General features: G+C 42.4%; 2 protein-coding genes across 2 annotated transcripts in view; one reads left to right on the top strand and one right to left on the bottom strand.

Moving 5' to 3' along the window:
* LOC137152035 (nephrocan-like) overlaps window positions 1-22,945 on the bottom strand; it is a 27,737-nt gene extending 4,792 nt beyond the window's left edge. The window contains exons 1-2 of the mRNA XM_067546504.1: window positions 22,777-22,945; window positions 3,584-3,795 (exon numbers count right to left, since the gene is read on the bottom strand). Coding sequence (XP_067402605.1) covers window positions 3,584-3,795; window positions 22,777-22,945 — 381 coding nt within the window. The remainder of the gene's footprint in view (window positions 1-3,583; window positions 3,796-22,776) is intronic.
* GOPC (golgi associated PDZ and coiled-coil motif containing) overlaps window positions 22,911-23,240 on the top strand; it is a 44,216-nt gene continuing 43,886 nt past the window's right edge. The window contains exon 1 of the mRNA XM_067546644.1: window positions 22,911-23,240. Within this exon, the coding sequence (XP_067402745.1) occupies window positions 22,947-23,240 (294 nt within the window). The 5' untranslated portion in view covers window positions 22,911-22,946.

Here is a 23,240-nt window from a genome sequence, read left to right as displayed (position 1 = left end):
GTCCCTGTCCTCCATTTGCTGGCTAGCAGAGCTGGCTGGTGCAGATAGAAGTTCATACTTCATCCTTTCCTAGAGCAATGGTGCTACCTGGGAGGCTAGGATAGGTCTCATCACACACCTCCCTACCATGGGCTTTGGCTGTAAACCATAATCTAACCCTTAGTGTTTCATTCTTTTTAAACTTACATTTTGAGATCGGCCCAAACCAAAATCCCCAAATCGAGACATTCTGAACTTTAGGGCAATTTGGATTTGAAAATGAACATTACAGCTTGGGCTTATCTCTACTTCCACTGAAATTTCATAACTCAGAAATAAACAGATGTATATCAATTATAAATGAAACTTAGATGTGGCTGTGAATTACATAAATAGGATAATGCTGATCATTTTATTATTTTTCCACTTTACTAGAGCTCTCTCATTTACAATGCTCTTTTTGTATGCTGAATTAACAAGAGACAAATTACTCGAGATATGAGAAGCATGGAGATATGAGAAGCAATTGAAAGAGGTAGAAACCAGGAATTCTCAGATAACACTGATTTACTAAAGCAATGGTGCTGAATAGCTTTAAAAGCTTGAGCAACAATACAATGCAACAAAAAGTTTGATTTTTAAGAATGAATTTCAGTGGGACTAACCAAAAAAACTCAGACTAAGCACTACATCCTGCCTTATTCTGCATTGGCATGCAAGAGGCAAGCATGCAGATGGTTGTCCCTCTCCTCGATCCACCCATATACACAGCAGAGATCTTCCTATAGTACTTAAGAGCTAGGGAGAGATGTCTGGCTGATGCTACAGCATGCACACTGCTTCTCCAAATGACTCAATAGCTAGAGGCACACTTTGCTCCTACTCAGAGGAGCAGCAAAACATGCTTCACAGCACATCCCTCTGGCCCTTCCCTGTGGAATGCAGCGTTGGCCAATAGGAATTGTTTGCAGAGGATGTATTGGGTAACATCTGTGCTCTCTCTTCTTTGAACCTCCCAGGACAGGATACAGCCATACAGCTTCATTGTGCTTCTTAAAGTAAAGCAGTCATCAGAAAAATGACTGTAAGCATGCACACCATTTTAATGTATCTAATCCCTGTGTGTCCTTGAGTCATATTTGTTTACTTTACCTCCAAAATCCAAGTTTTACTTTTGTTAACACTACAGAGTGACAGTTTCTACAGCTATGGAAGGGTAAGCCAGATTTTACATTGCCTCTGCGTTCTCATCAAAAGCGTGAGCTAGCTTCTAACTGTTTAGGATTGAGCTCCCAACTAACTCTCTTGCAAAGTCATTTTTAGCCCAGTTAATTTGAAGTGACACTGTCTGAGATCCAAAAATTTACATCTTGTGAAAATAAGTTTTTACAAAACTTTATATGAATAAAAACATTTTCATTATTACTTTTATATCAGTGGAAACAAATTCTTCTTAAACAAACCCCTGCAGTGTGGGCTGACAACAATATCGTGCTAGTAGATGCAAACCATAAATTAATTAGAAATGGCCTATACATTAAAATGAAAGGGACCAGTCTAGAATCACTATTCAAGCTGGGCAAAATGCAGAAGGTGAACAAACATCATAAACGATTAAATGTACATTCAATTTTTTAAAAATTCAATTTCAATAAAGTGAGAAAGATAAGGAATCAAAAAAATAAGTTGGCTTTCCTTTAAAGCTTCCATAGAAAAAAAGCATTTATTATAAATGTGGAAATTCAGACTCATATCCTGTAAACACTTAGGTATGTGCCAAATGGGATTTCTCACATATGTAAAGTTAAGCACATGGGTGTAAATGCTTAGAGTATCAGAACCTAAGTTTTATTTTAAACAAAGCTTGTCACATGGAAAGAGAAGTGAAATATATATGTATAAGCTTAGAGTAATTCTAATTAAAGAGCCTAGATAATTACACCCTGATAGAATAAAGATATTTATACCATATTCATTGCAAACATAATAGTAAAAGGGAGGCAGTCTGATTGTTCAGCTCAGTGAAATTATAAAATGACAAAATGCCTCATCAGATGGTTTCAGGTATAATTTGCTGGCATGTATTTCGTTACTATATTTACTTCACACTGCAACATAGTTGTGTGTCTTACATGTTTACAGCAAACATTTAAATGTCTCATAAAAATACCTGTGTTCTCAAAAGGCATAGTCCAAGTCAGCTTTGCTACTATTAAGAGAATAGTAGATGACAGAAATGGGCAATTAAACTGATAAAGAGCAATCCATTTTTCTTACTTGTCTTGAAATGTAAATACTATTTTTCTTTCACATATATGTGGTTATATTTCTTAATAAAGAGCAAACAGAAGGAATGTTTGCAGAAAGAATTAATTAACTGGGCTATATCACTAAAAATACTGGTGAGTTTTGACTCATCTAGGTATTGGACCCATGACAAGGGAATTTGGGGCATTAATAATGACTGGGAAACAGCAAAAGTGAACTGTCTGATATGGTTAAACTGCAATACTATTCTCAAGATAGAGATTATTTAACAGTCTGAGCAACAGGAATCCCAGATATTGTTCCAAAGCAATTTTTAGCCCAGTTTATTAAATCCTGAGAATAAAAGTAAAAGATGAAATTCAATAAAAATGTCTCTCTTTTAAACAGACAATTTCTTAGGAAGTTATTCACATACAATTGGCACATACGGAATGTATAATGCAGATGGCTTAATTTCCCTAGTGTCTATCCATGAAAATTGGATTTATTATAGCAATTTTTTTTACAGTGGGAATAAACAAAAGCTACTCCAGAATGTGCCACAATAAAGCATCATCTGGTACTGACTTTTGTACAGAACTATTGGAAATCAGTGATGCCTAGTGAAACTCAGAATGAGCTGAGACGTATTCTTTTAACCTCTCACTATTTATGACCACCACAATAATAAATAGTTAGCAACTTCATTAATAAATTGCTCTTGTTTAGTAAGATCATGTAGGACCCAATTTTGCTTTTATTGACATCAAATACAAAAGTCTCCATTGACTTCAGAAGTTCAGGATCAAGTCGTGAGTAGTCAAACCCACACCATGCAGTTTTTAATAGTAGATGTACTCATGGGAAAGCATTGCAGTTCCATTCATCACAGAAACGTCTCTTGTTTTGTTAAGTCTCTTGTCTAAGCTAAAGAAGGAATTAATTGCATTTAAGAGAATGCTGTGGCTTCAAAGTGAAGATGCAAGGTAGCTCTCGAAGTCAGTGGGAGTTTAACTAAAAACTGATCAAAATTTGTCTCACTGTTATTAATTATAAAATGCATATATGCAAGATCACCATCATTTGAATAACTAATTTATGAATCTCATAAACAAGTCAACCATGCAATACAAACAGGTGGTCAGATACCATGGTTATGGAAACAGCATATTAATAGTAATAATTGGTAATAATAGGAAAAAACAAATACAGACCTGGCACAATTGTACCTAATCAGTTGGCAGTTGGAATAAGCCTCTCACTGGGTTTGATTTTGAAGTCACCACCATGTAGAAACATAATGGGTCATTTAGTTTAAATTGAAAATGGAAGTTATTTAAACCCAGGTTTATCCTACCTGTAGGTGTTTGATTTTGCTGTGGTTGATGTAAAGCCTCCTGGTGGTAGAAGGAATCTCTTTAGGTACCTCTATGACCCTGTAGCATTGCACTGACTGTGTAGAGTCGCAGTTGCATCTTCTGGGGCAGGTGGTACTAAGACCATTGTTAAAAGGAAATAAAACGAGTAAAACATAGGACAAATGCATCTTCCAATACAGGAACTCTGAAACTATGCCAGTTAATAGCAACACATGGTGTGAATTTAGACACCAAAAGTACTTTTATACCATGGAATCTGATAAAAGGATATTACGACTGTGTGCTTTGTCTATGGGAGAAGGCAGCAAAAACAATACCTTAATTTGCCTGGGTTAAAGTGTTAGCAAGCATTACAAAGAGTGAGAGGCTTAAACAATGATAAGGGGCCTTTATATTTGTAGGCCTGTGAAATTAGTGTTATTTATTGCCTGATGTCTAATCTGCAAACATCCATATTATCTGCAGTTTCCTAGTTTTGTTAAATGTGACACCCTGGAGTTAGTGGAAAAAAGATAAAGAGCTGTTTTATAGTGGGCTATAAACCTCTGTATCTTCTGTGACCCTGTATTTAAAACATTAAAAAAAAAAAAAAAAAAACCCACCCAAAACAGACACAGAAGCCTTTTTTCCTCCCCTCACCTACAAGTAGTTTTTTTGTTTTTGTTTTTTAATTAAAAAAAAAAAAACCTCTCTGAAGCTTTTGATGCAAGTGAGTGATACAAGTTCTTTTAAAGTTTGATGAAAATAGTTTTTTTAATTACTTTTTGGTCTGTGTTAACTATAATGTGGAGAAAGTTGCCAAGGAATTCCAGGTTTTGATAAACATTCTTTTTGGAATTGAAAATTTATGAAAAACTTGAAAGCTTTTACATTTCCAGTGGTACAGGAAAAAGAAAGTGTTTATTTAAGGTCCAGTTGTCTCATCTGAGGTCAATAGGAGCTAAAGAGGAAGACTCTGAGCTCCATCTTATTGAGTTTTCTCCCAAGTTGTTCCATGTTCCCTGTAGAACAAGCTGTGAGGACAGCTCAATAACTTTTGGCCCTGGGATCCACAAAGTAAGGAGGTCCCTTACTTCCCTCTGCCTTCATGTCAGAGCTATATTTTGAGTAGTATTACATTTCTGCTTTGAGCTCTATAGGGCTGGTTCAAGTGATGAGGAATGTTTCGTAAGTCTTTACCCCTATTCAGAGAGTTGAGACCCATTCTTGGCTTACTCTCCCTTCACACAGATCTTTGGATCTTTAAATTGTCCCTTATTTTGCCCGCGATAAGTGAGGGGTGCGTTGCCATGAAGGCAACTGAGCCATCTTTCCACCGAGGAGGGGAAAATCCATGTCTGGGATTCCCTTCTGCATGTGGATCTTGGGTGGGTCTGATCAGGTCTGTGGTTTATTCCTTAATTTTCCTACTGTAAATTCTTCTTCTTGGCTACAGTGGAAAGCTCATCCTTGTCTGTAACAGGGTCTTTGTGTTTTCTCTTGCCTCAGCATTACCCACAAAAGGCTTTATAAACTATAAAATGATAATATTTGTGAGAAGTGATCCATTAACAGCAACAGAGACAAGTCTACAGAAAAAGTAACACTTAAGCAGTGACAGTGCAAATTTCAGTACACTGCTCCAGGAGTATGGCTCAACTTTGTTTTAGAGGGATTGTGGGCCCAGTCCTGCTCTTACTGAATTCAGTAGCAAAATTTCCCTTCAATGGGAGTAAGGTCTAGACATGAGAAAGTCACTCAGTCTCAATGGACAATTCAGTCCTTGGCTTCTCTCCTGAAACTGTCAAATAGCTGTGCCAGCTAGAAGTGTGTAGGGTTTAAAATTTTTGTGAAGAATTCCATTAATTTTTCATCCATTTTATTTAATCAGTTTTCAGCATTCCGTAATATGGAGTCATGCTTCACTGACTGAGAAATTCCCTTCAGCTTTCTTATGTCCTCATGCGTTGGGTCAGCAGGACATTCAGAGTTCACACACTGAGTAGGAAATTCCCCTCTGTATATAATTTCATGTGCCACATACATTTACAATACTAATGGCATGTTGGGAGTATAAAAGCATTGCAAATATATTTTTAAACCCTTACAATTTGACCAAATCATAATGGTTTTCACCAGGTCCTCACAAGGCATGTGTCTTACCTAAGAATTATCTTCCTGCCAATTTTTTATGTTTGTAGCCCAAAGTAAAGAGGCACTTGAGTTTCATAAGCTTCATAAGCTTCACCAAGAGACAAAGAAATAACTTGGGATATGAAAAAGTTGGGTTTAAACAGACTCAGGGCTCTCATTTGGAGTGAGCAAACAGACAGGACATTCTGTTGAAGTGGAGACCCTCCATCCTGCTGAGGGGGTGGGATGACTTTGACCAAAAGGGCCTAAAAGTCAGATGGGCGATTTCTGGTATGTTTATTAGTAAGTGTGTAGGACCTGTGATTGTTTTTTATGTTTTTTCTGTATGCTTTTTAATCCTGAATAAATGCACTCTGTTGAGGAAGAGCTGTGTGATAACTTATAACTGCTCATACACACTGGTCATAGCCCTTGGGAGAAAGCAACACAGAAGGTCTGGCCTTTAGGCAGACTGGATTGCTGAGGATATCACAATGTAGGTCAGGAGGGCTGTGCAGCCCTAAAATTCCTGGTCAGGAGGGAGAGAGATGCAGGACTCTCTCTGCCCAAGAAACATGATGGCTGGGAGCCTAAGACCTTAAGTGGGTGCCTTTGAGGTATCACAAAGGGGAAATACAGGTGCTGTTACCTTGAAACTGATATTATTATCCTGATTTTACAGACTGAAAACTGAAGCACAAAGATTAAAGTCAAAAGTGTCAAAAGGGTCCACTAATTTTGGGTGCCCCATTTGAGTACTTAGCATTTTATAGCACTCCATTTGTTCAGAGCAGAACTCTCATTGATCTTTGCTGCAGGTATGAGTGCTCAACACTTCTGCAAATCAAAGTCCAGGTGTCTCAAGTTGGGTACTCAGAATATGAGAAACAGAGTCTAAGATTTCCAAACTATGGGAAACTATGAGAAACTATGTCTAAGATTTCCAAAGGGGTCCGCACCTCCATTTGAAATTTTGTAGGGGTCCACAAATGAAAAAAAGATTGAAAACCACTGTCCTAGGTTGTGAAAGCCAGTACCTTTCACCACTGCTAAATTAATTTAAAAGCTCAAATCAAACTGAGAGTTAAAGGTGGAAAAGGAAGTAAGTGAATGAAAGTAAAGGTATCTTTGTAATCGAGTCTAGAAATGTACCTGTAGGAAACATTTTTAAGAGGAAAAAGGTGGTCCTATGAAACTGTGCAATTATCCCTGTGTAAAAAGAGACCCAAAAGAATTACATATTTCTTCATAGAAGAAATAAGTGTATTGTTATATCCAAGGAACCATCAAAGTTTAGCAAGTCAATTAAAGGGACTCAAAGAATTCTCATTGAGTCCACAGAGTGCCAATCATTTAAAATGTGATACTCCACTAAGTCTTACTTTTGCAAGCAGTTTTCTGTAGCTACACCTTAAAATGTATATTCCCATAAATATCATTGTGGATGGATGCATTTTTTCTCTATAAAATGCTTCATAGAAGTACATTTTGGTCACTCAGACTAATTATATTTTTTATGGTTTTAAATTCTTGTTTTATCTTCTCAAGATTTCTCCCATGTTGATGAAACCAGCACCCAATCTTTGCCTCCCCTTGAAGCTGTAATCAAGAGCCTGTTCTACCCCAACTACAACTACACACTATTAGAGTAAATGAGCTGCTTCAGTAAGTCAGCAGTAACCACACATATGCATATGCTGTAGCTAAGCATCCACAGCTCGACACTTGGCAATTACAAACATTTCCAGGGGAGCTGACTTCCATGTGTAAACCTCTAAAAGCCTGATATGTTCTATATGAGCTAAGCTTTATGTCAGAATGTGAAAAGTGGAGGAGGAAAGAAAGTGGCTTTACACTACCTATCTAGGAGCCTCTTTGGCCCCTGACATACATTAAAGTAACCACAAACGTGCTCTAACTTACGTTTGTTTTCCCACTGCCCCTAGGGTTTACCAATAAGCACAAGTCACACCTCCACTTCAAACCTCTGCACCCCACTCTCTTTGCAAAATCCTAATCTGTTATTTCTTGTATAGATGGAGTATCGTGCTGCAGGTATACCCTACTTCACAGACTATAAAGATAGGCCAGAGTATTTTTTTAGTCTTGCCAAGCAGAAAAAGAAAGTGGATAATACCACCTCTTTTTGTACATATATTTGCAAGGAAAGATCAGATAACTATAACCTAAGAGTCAGGTTTGATATGCCTAGACTTCCTTGGGCCACAGATTCAAATCCAATCTTGACATAGACTTGTTTTCTTCCAAAGAAGATAAACTGAGTATTGTGAAATTTACTCTGTGTGTGTGTGACTGAATGCACCCCAGTATTCTCACTCTACACACCATTGTAATAATCTTTGTACAAAATAGACCTTGTAAGGTATCATTTGAAAACCAATAACTTGCTGGTCAATAGCATCATGGTGAAATGTGCATAGCAACATTATATGTAAAGTTATTAATTCCCCTGAAATGATATAGGTAGCACATGTTCAAACTCACGTAGCCTGATTAGGCAGGAGTGGTCAAGCTGGTCTGTCTTAAGCAAAGGAATTTATGTGTGTTTACCTCAGTTTATATATAAATAGTAAACAAGGTCCTTGAGACAGCAAGAGGGAGAAAAGGCAAATCTGTATTTTAGCAAACAACAGCATGAAACCTTTCACCATGAGACACCTTGTCTCCATCCTCACCGTGGGAATAAACGTTATCTATGGGTAACCCTGAGGAAAATGCATTTCAAAGGGGGACTGGACTATGTAAGTGAGGGTCAAAAACATCCCAAGGGATCTCTCCCTACCCATCTCTCTCTCTTTCACCTTAGATAAAAGAAACAGCTGTTGGACTTTGGGAGCAGATCTTGGCCTGAGAATTTAGTCAGTAATGTTAGTGGGAACGTATTGTAAGGGACTTCACCTTGAACCACGTCTAGTTTGTTATGTTTTAGTACTAGGAAACATTTTGAAAAGTAAAGTGCTGTATATGTATACAATAATATTGTGTTACTCTTTCTGTATGAGAACATGAATGCCAATCTTTCATACTCACAGATCTCATACAACCTGTCTATTTAGACTGTTCACTCTTTGGGGCAGAAGCTGCCTCTTACTAAGGATCTGTTCAGCACCTAGCACAATAGGATCCCAATCATGGTTCAGTTGCTAGGTATTACTATAATTCTAATTATGGAGCTGTTTGTTGCAATTCTATAGCTGAAGTTGAGTTCTGTTTTGCACTTAAATCAGGGATTCATTTCAACCTCTTTATTTTGTATGAAAAATACATATCTTTCGCAAACTTACAGCACTTACTCTTTGAACAAGCCCCAACTCTAGAATAAACTCTTACTCTTATGAAATGGGACTCTGAAAAAGATGTGGGGGTTGTAGTGGATGATCAGCTGAACATGAGCTCCCAATGTGACACACTGGTCGAAAGAGTTAATGAAATCCTGGGATGTATAAACAGGGGAATCTCAAGTAAGAGTAGAGAAGCTAATTTACCTCTGTATTTGGCACTGATGTGATCACTGCTGGAGTACTGTGTCCAGTTCTGGTGTCCGCAGTTCAAGAAGAATGTTGATAAATTGGAGAGAGTTCAGAGAAAAGCCACTAGAATGATTAAAGGATTAGAAAACATGCCATATAGTAATAGACTCAAAGAGCTACATCCACTGTAATTAAGGTTGTGTCACGACTTCTGTTTAAAGGTTGACCTTCTAAGTCCTTTAAAATTGACATGTTAAGTTGGATTTCTTTGAAATTTGGTGTGCCTAAGGAAGGTGCAGGGTAGGGTTAGGGACCTAAATTTGGGTTCATTTGCTCCAGGGGTTGTAGAGATATAAACTCTGAAAAAATAGACAACTTTCAAAAATTTCTAGGATTTTTTTTATATTTGCACAGAGCTAGAAATAAAACTATTGATGTGAGGCATGTCAAAATGGTCTCAATCTGTCAAATTTTACTCAAGGTAGTGCACTGCACCCACTAAATCTTTGGGGGTCCCAAACTGAGAAGAGTATTTAAGAACACATTCATGTCGTTGCTTGTGTAGATGTGCAGTCTGGATTACGGTGCACATGCACCAATAAAGGAAAAAACCGCGAGAGGATTTCTATGGAGCCACTTTTTGCTTGTCTGGGTAGTTTGAGAGAACGTGCCAATGCCATTGCCTCTGTTGACACCATAACACTGACGTTTCTTGTCCAAACCTTTATACACCGGTGTAATAAAGATTTAATAACTCATGTTACTTGCTACAAGTTGTCTCTATTATAATGTAACATGGGGGAGAGAGGGGTTTGTGTGGAGACTTACAGTGAACATAGCAGAATAGTCAGCAACCAACCAAAACCAATTTAATCAAAATTCTTGTTATATCGGCTATGGAGGAGCCAGGAACAGAGGACTGTGGGGTGGAGGAGGGCAAGGATAGGGAGGAGGGTTGCAGCTGAGGAAGGTGCAGGAAATGAGGATAGGTGGTAGGCGAACCTTGGATTGGTTGTTTAAAAAAATCTGTATTTTACTAGTCCCAGGGAGCTGGGGGGTGACAAGTGGCACTTCCTGATCTTAGGGCAGATTAATATGGTGTATCCAAACACACATAGTGCAGAGGTCTGGAATGCCAATGCCAGGTACCTTGACTGCTGAGGGAAAAGAAATAAGCAAGGTTACCAACATGTGGATTCTGGTGATTCCTCCATCACAAGATTGCAGGAGAGCAAGGAGTATACCATGATAGGAGGGTTGCTGACTACAGGCTGATTTGAATGAAGACAGGTGGCCTGCATTGGCATCATGTCTTGCCCACTCTGCAGCATCTCAGTGGTTCTCAACCTATTTACCATTCTGGGCCATATATACAGTTCCCTATGTGTTATGTGGGCTGCATCCACTCAACCTATATACTACCTGTATGGCCCTGAGGATATCACATGGGCCGCAGCTATGTGCTAATTGGGCTGCAAGCTGCCCGCGGGCTGAGAACCATTGATGTAACTGGTGATTTAAAAGTGTCTGCAGGACGCTGCGTGATTCACTGTGATGGAAATGATCTGGGCCGTATTCCTGATGCACAGCTCATATAATCTATGAGAGCAGAGTTGAACAGCATCAGAGATTTATGTCCAGGAACTGTGATAGTTTTCTCTGATTTGACTGAGCGCCTGAATAATTACTACAGCAAAAATATAAAAGCTATTAATATGCGTTGGAAGAACATTTGTTGGGAAACTGGAGGTTCATGGCTGACCAGAAAGTATACTGTATACTGCAGAAACATTAAAAGCGCTGATACCTCACTGTTTCTCAGAGATGGGATATATCTATTGGACAGGAGTCAGAGGATCTTTCTGTCAAACATAAAACTTTCAGTATTTTGGAACAGAAACCCTGTCTGTGATTTCTGCCCCAAACATCACCCTCCCACCATTCTGAAACACAACCAGGAACACCATTCCACTGTAACATAGTTGTCCTTTGCTCCAGGTACTGCATGTCAGTCAGGTTATGGGAAGCAGTGGGGGGTGGAGAGGAAGGGGCAGTAACAGCAATAGAAATGTTTATATACCAGGGAGTGAAGCCTTCAGGGAGAGGTGGGGCAGGCTGGATATAGTAATGGGAAGGGAGCCACTAGGGCCAGATTTAGGGGCAGATAACCCAGGTGACCTCCTGGGGTGCTGGGCTTGGGGGTTGTGTGGCTCGGGGTGCTGTTTTTATTGTTAGTGACAAAAGGAAAAATAGAATGTTTGAAGTAAAATGTTTCATGTATTCCATACTTGGATTCATTTTTCACTAACCTCCTAGAATGTTCTGGACCTTTGTAGAATCCTGTGCAATTTCCAGACTTTCTGAGAACTACATTTTCCACGAAACTCCTAGAATGTTGTCAGCTATGCCCTCAACAATAGCCAACAAGAGACTGACATTGCTTGCTATTTTATCACTTGAAAATGCCATTGGCCAGTCTTTGGATCTCTCTGACGCTGTGCTTCAGTTTGTGAGGGCAAAGGGGAGAAAAGCGATTTTTTGAACTAAAGGACTAGGGTTAACATTCTAAGGCTGTTTCCTACTGTAACATTATTTAATACTGGTCCACCCATTGTTGGTGCACAGTTCAATTTCTTGATGTTTAGTACATTTCAGTTATTAAAATTAAAAAGTTTTTATAAGCTTAGAGGAAATGAATTTTTTGTATTTGCTTACATATGGCATGAATAACAGACCCTAGTGTGCAAAGTTATCATCTTATATAACAGGGATAAATCATGCATGCAAATTGTGTATCAAAGTTGTGAAATAGGCTACAAATGCAATAAAAAATAAAGGTATTAAAAATTTAACTAATGGGGGGGGGGAGGCATGTGCCCTAGCCACTTCTTGCCTGGGGTGCCATTTGTTATAGGGCCAGCCCTTGGGGCCAGGTTTAAGGGGGAACTCAGTGAATAGGTCAGGGACATAACTGGGGAGGTGTGCAGAATCAGGACTGGTGAGACAAAGCTGGTGTTTATGTGTTGGGGTAGAGATGTTGGTTTGCTTAGTATGCAAATTGTGGGACATGGTATGGACAACTGCCTAAATGACTACTAATTCCTACCACCAATGTATCTTTTCCTGTTAAAAATAATAGGAAACTACGTTAACACAGAGTTAAGGTTGATTGGTGGCATGTTGTTCCCTTGCAGAATGTTGAATTGAGAAAAACTCAAATGTCTGAAAACCAAGAAATGCACAATTAAGCTTGCCCATCCAACCTGAGCTCTGCCCTCTTTCAGCAGTGCCCCAATATATCATGCCGTTAACACACATACCTTTACACTGACAACCCCACAGTTGGTGAAAGGTACAAGCTCTTCACTTCCTTTTATAATCCATTCACTCTCACCCACAGGATTCCATCTAACACAGTTAAAATACAAAAAGGGAAAAAAATGAGAGAGAGAGAGAGACAGAGAATGATTCTATAGTTCATTGGTCAGAGCACTCATATGGGAGGTGGGAGACCCTGGGTCTAATTCCCCTGCTCCAATCACTCTTTCATTATTTATCCACCATGGAACAGCTTCAACAGAGAGACTGAGGTAGCTCCACATCAGAATATCCCATACCTTAGTGGTTAAAGCACTCTCTTGAAAGGGGGGAGACTCCTGCTGAAATCCTTTCTCTCCTTCTACTAGAGAGTGGGGAATTAAACCTGAGTCTCCACATTCCAGGCAAGTGTTCTAACCACTGACATAAAAGTTATAAGGTGGGCAGTGGTGGCACCACTACCTCTGGCCCGATTTTGAATGGGACCCAATCCAGTAGGTATGCTCAAAGGCCACCTACTGAATTGGACCCACAAAGATAGGTGGCCCAACACCTATCTTCTCCCACTTCATGATTTTCTCTGGGGCATAGGGGGAGATAGGTGTCCAGATGTCTAGAAGGAGGCAGCAGTGTGCATGTTCAGTGGCAGAAACGTAAGCACCAAGGGAACTTTTACCCTGAAAACTTGGGCACTCAGTGAGTTTAAGCACCTATGTTCAGTGGGAGGTTTGTGGATTGCAATGGAGCCGAAACTGGGATTTATGAGCCTAAACCTGAGATTTAGGTGCCTAAATCTGGGTTTAGGCACCTAAGTACCTTTGTGGATCCCACTCTATCCTAATTATTTTCAATCCAGCAAAGCATATACCTATGGTATAATATCACAGTATGATATTAATACAAACACATTTAACCGCCTAATTGAAGGACTAATCTGTGAGAGTGCTTTGGGAGTGGGAGGAGCAAAAGAGAAACCTTGTTTGACCTGTGAAGTCTGATGATATGAGAAATAAATGTAGCACAGACAAGGGATGAAAGAGGTAAAATTAATGACCGGTAAACTCTGACACCATTGCAGATAATGCAGTTGTAAGATAAAGCCAGGCCAAACCCTGAGCAAAGGGAAAAGAATCATCCAAAATCAAGAACAGGTGACACTCTATAAAGGGACAGATAGGCAATTAATTATATCAAGTGTTCTGTGAGTTTAAAGGGAATGTTTACTGTAGATATTTTACACAGTAACTTTGAGAAACTTCCTTGCCAGTTGTCAAGATAAGCTGATATCTTTAAATGCAAGATGAAGATATGTTAGCATGAAGTTCTAATGCCTGGGTAGGAGACATTATTTTGGCCTTTTTTCTTTAAACCAGTGGTACCCAAACTTTTTAATTTGCCCCCCCTGAGCTGGGGCTGGGAGCAGGGCCATGGCAGCTGAGGCAGAAACAGCGGCCAGGAGCTGGGGGCCAAGGCTGGGGGCTGAAGCCATGGCAGCTGAGACTGGGAGCGGGGCCGCTGCAACAGGGGGCCGAGCGGGGAATAGCAGCCAGGGACTGAGGCTGTGGTCACCAGCCGGGGGCCAAGGCTGTGGTCACAACTGGGCACCAGGGGCCAGAAACTGCAGCCAGGAGCGGGTCTGCAACGGCCAGTGGCCAAGGCTGGGAGTGGGACCAGGGGTCAAGTCGGGGAACCACAGCTGGCAGCCAGGGCCAAGAGGTGGGGCCGGAGCAGAGCTTGGGGCAGAGCGGGGTGGGGTGGTGCTCCCTCCCCAGCTGGGCCCTGCTGTACCCCTGGTAACATTCCTCCATGTCCCCCTAGGTGGTGCACCCCAGTTTGAAGATCTCTGCTTTAAACAGAGGCAGCAGAAACGAATGCAATTCCACACATATTTCTCCACTCTGACATTTACTGAAATCTATTTTAAATAAAGGCTAAGAAAGAAAATGTTAATCCTAATTCAAATGAACAGACTAATGTTATCATGTAACTGGCCAAATTTAAAAATAATGACATTTTACTTGGTGAATACAATTAAATACTTTGATTCTCCATCAGACTTTCCCCTACAGAATTATGCCTCATGCTGTTATTTGGATGGAGGTCAGACATCAGGTCAGTTAGGCTCGATTCCTACAAGGGTACACAAGAAGGTTTCAAACCAGTTTGGTTTCAGTCAAATACAGTTGTAGAACAGTTTGTATTCACACTAAATAGTACTATGGTAGAACCCTGCTGACTACACCAGGGGTGCAGGCAGCGCAGTCAATGAAGTTTAGGTGAACATGGTAGTTGTATCGTTTTGGGGGAGGGCTGAATGAAGAAGTGAGAAGGAGCTTTTTTTATAAGTGTCTGGTTGCCATTGCCAGAATTTCTGTGTGAAGGGTTATTTTAATGCTGCTGGGAGGTTTTGTTGTAAAACTAATTTGTGTTAAGGCTGTGTCTTGTTTTAGGACCTTGTATAGTGTTCTAAGCTGAAACCATGCTAAAACAATGTTTGCTGTAACTGAGTTAAAAACCAGTTGTCAAGCATAATGTTGCTTAAAAGTGCTTGTAGCTTTCAGTGTTTGCTCCTAGTGTGGACAGGGCTTAGCAGCAAAAGATGTGCTGTTGATCGCCCTTCAACACTAAATTAAGATGCAGTCAATTTGAATAATAAACAACAAGTTACCTGAATTATGTACCTTCAATGGTTTGCAATGGCAGTCATGCAGGCCTCTTGCTAATCTTATGATACCAGAAGGGGTTGTCCATACATTACATAAAGCATTAAGAGGTGAGTGGGTCCTTAATTTGTGTTTGTTTCAGTATTACAAAATGTTATGAGGAGTGAGTGAATCTTGAAAATCACCAAAAAATGTGTTATGTATTTTATTGACAGCACCAAAGATCCTGGGGGATGGACTGTGGTACCTAGTCCTTAATGGCAAGGAGTTTACTTTTCCCCAATTCTTCAGGAAGCCTACTTTGACTGAAGTACCCTGACTCTGAAGCATAACTCTGAAGCATACAGACTTAATTGTCAACACTGTCAAGTATTTCACTGCTGATCAAATCACACAGGACAGAGAAACAATGAACAGCTGATGTCATTGTATGCAGATTCTGTACAATTTGTTGCGAGTGGTGACTTTTGGACATCTTAGTGGACAGGGCATGGTTGAACCAACCCATAAGCAAATAAGAATGGCCTTACTGGGCCAGACCAATGGTCCATCTAGCCGATATCCTGTCTTGTGACAGTGGCCAGTGCTAGATGCTTCAAAGGGAATGAACAGAACAGGGTAATTACTGAGTGAATTGTCCCGTCAACCAGTCCCAGCTTCTGGCATTTGGAGGTTTAGGGACACCCAGAGCATGGGGTTTTGTCTCTGATCATTTTGGCTAATAGCCATTGATGGACCTATCCTCCATGAACTTATCTAATTCTTTTTTGAACCCAGTTATAGTTTTGGCCTTCACAGCATCCCGTAGCAACAAGCTCCACAAGTTGACTGTGTGTTGTGTGAAGAAATACTTCCTTATGTGTATTTTAAACCTGCTGCCTATTAATTTCATTGGGTGACCCCTGGTTCTTGTGTTATGTGAAGGGGTAAATAAGACTTTCTTATTCACATTCACCACACCATTCATGATTTTATAGATCTCTATCATATCCCCTCTTAATTGTCTCATTTCTAAGATGAACAATGCCAGTCTTTTTACTATCTCCTCATATGGAAGTTGTTCCATGCCCTTAGTCATGTTTGTTGCCCTTCTTTGTCTTTTGCTAGTTTCTCTTCAAATTCATTTTTGGACTGCCTAATTATACTTTTACACTTGACTTACCAAAGTTTATGCTCCTTTTTATTTTCCTTGCTGGGATTTTCCGTCAATATATAAAGGATGTCTTCGTTTTGCCTTTAACCACCTATTTTACTTTGTTGTTTAGGCATGGTGGCATTTGTTGTTTTGGGGGTTTTTTTTAATTTGGGGCATACATTTAGTTTGAGCCTCTATTTTGGTGTTTTATATGCAGGCAACTTGCAGACATTTCACTCTTGTAACTGTTTCTTTTAATTTCCATTTAACTAACTTCCTCATTTTTGTGTAGTTCCCCTTTTTGAAGTTAAAGGCTACTGTGGTGGGTTTCTTTGGTATTTCTCCCCTCTAAAAGGAGGGAACTCATCAAACTGCCATGAGTCAGTCCCTGCTCTGCGTATGCCTTTTTGCTCCTCTGTCCTCCTTGTGACATACATTGATTATAATTGCTAAAAGCCACTTTTAAAAAGCAAAATCTTACAATTTTAATTGCATTGAAAATATTATCAGTAATGTTATCAAAATGGTTATTGAATGGTATTGAAATTGAAACATCAGTTTCTAGTAAACTGAAATTTTTTGATAACCATTTGATAATAATTATTAATATTGTTAATAATGTTCTTGATTTAAAAAATTACAAGGGTTAGTTTTTCACACAGAAAAAATCAAGTTTCAACAATTGCAATTTCCTGGAAAAAAAGCATTTAAAAGGGTCTATTTTGACCATAAATAAACCAAAACTGTTCCTCTGAAATATTTCAACCAACTCTTAAGCTGAATTTATACTTTAGCCTGTGGCAGATCACTCCCATCTGCCAGTGGAGCTGAATTAAGAGCCTTTACCCTGCCATGGATAGGCACTGGCTGCACCAGACACAAGCAGTATTACAGTCATTGCTGGAATAACTCTAATGATTTCACTGAAGTTTGATCAGAGTTGAATTTGCTCCAAGATGCGCAAGGATGAGGAGATGTATATTGTAGGACCTCAAGACCAGATTTTATGATTCGTATGAGTCAATAGGTTTTTGGGACAAAACTAAAAAAGAGAAGTTTGAACTGCTGTATCTACATCAATGTGAGTAGGGGTCAAAGTGGGCCAGCTTGTAAGATCTGAACAAACCAGTATGTTTCCCTGATGGCTGACACCTGGGGCTCCAGAATCTATGCTTCATTTAAAAATAAAATCACACTGGTAGCCTTTGTTATTGAAACGGTAACCTTCACCACAGCATAAACCAATGCAATTTGTCTTTTAGTTTGCAGTCAGCCTGAAACAATAGCTCCAAGAAGTGTGAACTACCCTACTCACACAATGGGAGTAGTATTAAAACACAGAAAGAAGAAGAGGGAGGATCATGTTAATAAGATCAGCACTATCTACTACAAATGGCCTCATTTTGGTGACATGAGTGGACAGATCTTTGTAGGTAGAGCATGGGTGAGAAACACCAATTCACTGCACCCAGTGCAACCTCCAAACAATAACTAAGGAAAGAACTTTCTCTCTGAGAGACAAGATGGGTGTTGCAATATCTTTTACTGGACCAATTTCTGGTCCTATTGGGTTCTGGGACAGTGAAGGCCCCTCCCTCAGCCTAAAGGGAGGAACTACTGTGCCCAGGACTCAACTAAGTGCAGGGGACAACAAATGAAAAAACAAGAACAGGTTTGAGGGTTAAACAGTCAAAAGTAGGAATCCCAAAGGCACATCAAGCAGAGAAGCCTGGACAGCATCCACTGTTCTGCAGATGCGGCCCAGAGGAACTCTGCCCGGATACGTGAATGAATAGAGGAATGAAAATAGGCCCTACAGTCGTAGAGCACCCCATCAGCCAACATCCTCTCCCTGGTGTTGTAGATGGCCACTTTGGCCAATGCTAGGAGGAGGTTGACGAGGAGGTCTTAGGACTTTGTGGGGCCACGGACAGGGTATGCATATATCAGAAGGTGTGGGGAGAGTGCAGCCAGAACCTTAGGAGCAGGTTCTGGAGGAGCCAGAAAAGGGGCTGCAACTCGGCACACTCCAGATAGATGTGTGCCAGGGCCTCCCTCACACTGCAGAAAGGGCAGGTATCAAGGAGAGGGGTGAACCATGTCATGCACATGCCCGTGCTCACAGCTTCATGAAGGAGTCGCCAGCGGATATCCCAGCAGGCCATGGAACCATGGTGGGATAGAAGCTGGCCCACTGAGGTTCCTCATCTTCAACAGATGGCAAAATGTCTTGCCACATAGTGTCAGAGTGGGATACAAGGGTGAGGAAATGGAGTGTGGAGCACGAGTGTGTACAGATGTCCCCTTGGCACAGTTTGGAAACAAACATGCTGCAACTCTTGCAGCTGGCTCAGGGTATGTGGAGGGAGCGGCTGTGTGGGCTCGCAGGGCAGGGACCCAATGAAAAGGTTCAGAGGGCTAGGGATGAGAGGTGGGCAGGGAGCACCCTCCTGCAGGACCAGCATAAGGTAAACCCAAGAGATGGGCAGTAAGGCTGCCCTCACCTTCTGGAGTATGCTCTGGGGAGTTTGTAGGATGGAGAGTCCCATGCGTCGACCTAGCGCCTGGGGATCCACCCAGTCTCCCAGTTGTAGCCCAGGAGGTCTCTGATACTGGTGACTCTTGCCAAGATCAAACTCTGGCGTACTGAGAGGGACTTCACCACCTGCACACCAAGTTGAGGATTGTGTAGCAGGGTCTCCATGAGGAGATCTGCCCCCTCAGTGGCTGCCACAGACTGGTCACCGAAACCAGTCTCAAGGCCCAGAGGAGGTCCTGGTAGAAGACTGACCTCTCGGATGGAGAAAAAAGAGCTGCTGGTCATATTAGAGCCCTCGGAGGCGGTGGAGGAAGGCGTGCGCCAACGTGCTCTACGCCGGACTACCTGCATTATAATGAAGTCTCTGAAGGGCCTGGAATCAGAAGGTATGGACCTGACTGTGAAGGCAGCACAGGCCCTGCCCTTCTTCCTCCAGGGGGAGATGCAGGAGTCCTGGCCAAAATAACTCCAGAATTAACTTCTAAAGATGGGCCACGAAATCTGGGGTCAGGATCAGGGTGTTGAGCCAGTCCCAGACCGTGGACAGGATCAGCTGATTAAGCATTGGCACCCTCTTTCACAAGGAAAGGCACCAGAGCAGTCCTGTCCACCTCTGCAACTACTCATCCACCCTGCCCTCCAAACCCTGCCAGTTCTCCAGCAGGGAAGAAGTTCTCTGGGAAGAAGAGGCTAGCATAGAAGGCTCTGACCCTCCAACACATCTCCACCAGATCCGTGAAGCCTTTGTAAGGTCTATTTACCCCCCACCCACTGCCCTTATTTTCTGTCACCCTCCAGGTTATTTCTTTTAGCTTGACAGCCCTTCCTCCAGCCATTTCCGGCAGGTTTTGCAGGTTGGAGCTATGTGCTGTACCTGTTTGAAGGCCAAACCAGTAACCTCTGCCTGTTCTAGCCTGATGTGCGGTTTACACACTCTTGTGACTTTTGAGAAAAATACACGTGGAGCTTTTCCCCACATTTGGTCCTGTGGATTTTTCAATGAACACACATCCCCAAAACAGTGCATACTACAGTATATAGCAAGTGTAGAGAGACAAAATGTTATTTAAACACTCTAGTGTTTCCTGGAATTTAGGAAGCAGAGTGGGATGTACAACCTAGCCTTCACATGCTATTGTCATATGGTTAGAAATGGCAGTAAAGCATGTATTCTCTATATAGAGAGACAAGGTGAGTGAGGTAATATTTTATTGGACCAATTTCTGTTGGTGAGAGACAAGCTATCAAGCTACACAAAGAAGTTACTGAAGAAGAGCTTTGTGTAGCTTGAAAGCTTGTCTCCCTCACCAACAGAAGTAGGTGCAATAGAAGATGTTACCTCACCCATCTTGTCTCTCTAATATCCTGGCACCAACAAAGCTACAACTATGCTGCATAGTCTCTATATAGTCATCCTCTGTCTGCTGGTAGAAGAGAAAAGTATTCAATTATTCAACAATTATTCAAATGAACATGTATAAATCAGATTTTGAAGTGTGAACAGTTTAGTTGAACTAGAATAGTCTTTAGCTTACTCTGGCAAGGTGCTGTTATGGATGCAATTTAAAGTAGGAAAGCTTTTGGCTCAGAGTGGAATTGCACTACCACCATAAATCTGACTCATTCAGGAATCTAATGATATTTTCACCCTTGATTGTTGGGATTAAGATAGAACTATGGTCTTAATCAAACTGTCTGGAAGAGGAAAGAGAAGTATCCTTCCCCCTTTGAAAAGTATTCTATTAATAAAAAACAGATCTAACTAGGCATCCCAAGCATTTCCCCTCAGATCATGTGCTCAGGTTTGTTTATGGGTGGAGACTCACAGTAAATACAGTATTTTTTCAAAATCAGATTTCTCACTACTACACACTTCATTTTGAAAAAATAGCAAAATTTGGAGGAATTCTAAAAATGAGAAGCACAAGAATCAAATGCAAAGATAAGTCAATTTTCCGTTTGCCTAGGGTGCACCAGAAGTTAGTTTTTTTCTTAAAAATTCTATATTATCTAATTGTTTACAAAAGGGACAATGGTGGGAAGCCTCACCATTACACCAGAAAGGAGGGGAGGGGGAAGTATTGACTTTTGAATCAATGGAATAATTGGCCCCCATTGGATTTACTTTAATTACAGTTTAGAGACTGACTAGATTTTAAATCTCAGTTCTGAAAATAGTTGCAATACATGCCTTTACTTCTGGCCACCAACAAATTGTTTCACTTGAATATCAAAGTCCTCATCTGGGACTGGATCTTCAGTCCTTCCACTAACAAAATTCCTCATTTGGATCAGAGACCTGATTTGGAGTCTGCACTCAGCAAAAAAAATCTCCCTATTGAAACCAAGTTTTGCCTGAATGTGGATTGCAGAATTAGGTCTTTGAATTGGTTGGTTGTTGGCAATTGGTAATTACTAGACAGCAATGATAACATAATACTAAGCTTTTGCTCTTCTTTAACATTAATACAATAATCTTAAAATACATTACAAACATTAATTCCTTTTATGCGGTAATTATTAATCAGATCATTTTACTGATGTGGAAACTAAGGCACAGAAAATGAATAACTGCCAAGTATTATTCTGCCAAGTATTAACTGCCAAGAAAATGAATAACTGCCAAATAACTGCCAAGTATTTTCCATGAATGACATTTTAGTCAAATTATTTATTTATGTGCTACAGCTCAAGTTGCAAATTTGCAAATAATTTGCATATGACCATAACATTCATCTTAAAGCGAATGTACTGTCCCCCAAACCATGGTAGAGGCAGGACATGGAGCTGCACAAAATACGTCAGCTGTGACAGATGGGTGCGTGCTGAAGAGCACCTGGGAAGGAAGCTGGCTTCGTGTGGAAGATGGGGACTGTTGGGGGGACTTACTAGGTGGAGATGGTGGGAGCAGTGTGTGAGGTAACGAAGGGAAGTTGGATTTGTGGAGGTTTCCAGGGAGCAGCTGGACGGCTTGGGCAAGGAGCTAGGGTTAGCTAGGCTGGGGTCACTTAGGGTTGCATCATCTGGGGAAAGCTGGAGGTGGCCAGAAATGACTTTGTGGGGGAAGACAGAGCCAGCTGTTGAAGGGCTGGGGTTGCAAGGGCTGGGTGGGAGAGCTGTGGGGACTGACTGGATGCAAATGTTTGAGGGGCTGGCTAGCTCCCGCTTAGGGACCAGTACTGCCCTTCCCCGCTCCTGCGGGCCGCTCTTTCCTCGCCCAGGTCCAGCAGGGGGCGCAATGACACTGTGGCCTGACTTGGCTGCCGGCCTCAGCATCCGCAGGGCTCCACACGCGTCGCCAGCTGCCGGTGCTGGCCACAGGCTGGAGACGGGGGGGAGGGGGGGATGGTCTCTCTCTCGCTCTCTCTGCAGCCAGGGCTCACCAAAGGCGCGGACATGGCGGTGCGCGCGGCTCGGCGGGAGAGACGCCGGCCCTGGCACGCGGCAGCCTGGCCACCGCGGAGGCGGCCGTTGGTGCGGGTCAGACGCCCAGGCCCTTCTCTAACCGTCCCCCAGCCTCGCCTCCGACCGACACCAACGACTCAAGGCCTGCGGGGGCCGCGGACTGTCTCCGGGGCAGCCTCCTAACGCCGCTGCTCTGCAGGGGGGTGGTCGTTCCCAAGGGAACTGCACGCGCAGCCAGCCCCCGCTGTGGCGGGTGAGCGCCCCCTCTGGTGCAGCCTCCCTGGAGTCCCCTCAGCGCAGGAACTAGGAGGCGGCGCCTGCGCAGTGCGAGGGGGTGGGACGGCGCCGGGAATCGCGGATGTGGGGATCGGCCAGGCTGCCTGAGGTGCGGTCTCAGTTGTGGCAGGCAGCACAAGCCGATCGACGATCTCCGTCCGCCGACCGAGCGCCGCCTCAGAGCCTGCCTGTGTCAGCATGCCAGCGCATGCGCCGTAGGGACGCGCCTCACCTCCCGCAGCCAGCCAGCCGCTGCCCCCAAGTCGCCGCGTCCTGCTGCGGCGGGCGTCGACTGAGGGGGAGCGGGGCGGAGCGCGCAGGTGTGTCTGCGGGGCGCGCCTGGCGGGCGTTGAGGGGAAGGGGCGGTCTTGTTCTCGCGTGGGCCGTGTGAGGGGCGTCATCATGTCCGGTGTCGGGGCCGGTGCCTGCGGCTCGGGCTCCGGGGCCTGCGGGGGGGGAGCCGCCGCCGCCGCCTCGTCGGCGGGCGGGGGGGTGTCGATGTTCCGCTGGCTGGAGGTGCTGGAGAAGGAGTTCGACAAGGCCTTCGTGGACGTGGACCTGCTGCTGGGGGAGATCGACCCCGACCAGGCGGACATCACCTACGAGGGGCGGCAGAAAATGACCAGCCTCAGCTCCTGCTTCGCCCAGCTCTGCCACAAGGCGCAGACCGTCTCCCAGATCAACCACAAGCTGGAG

Source organism: Emydura macquarii, unplaced genomic scaffold (genome assembly GCF_026122565.2).
Source record: "Emydura macquarii macquarii isolate MOO-44397 ecotype Brisbane River unplaced genomic scaffold, CSIRO-AGI_Emac_v2 contig_1146, whole genome shotgun sequence".
Lineage (NCBI taxonomy): Eukaryota > Metazoa > Chordata > Testudines > Chelidae > Emydura > Emydura macquarii.
This window is presented reverse-complemented; position numbering and strand designations above follow the sequence as displayed.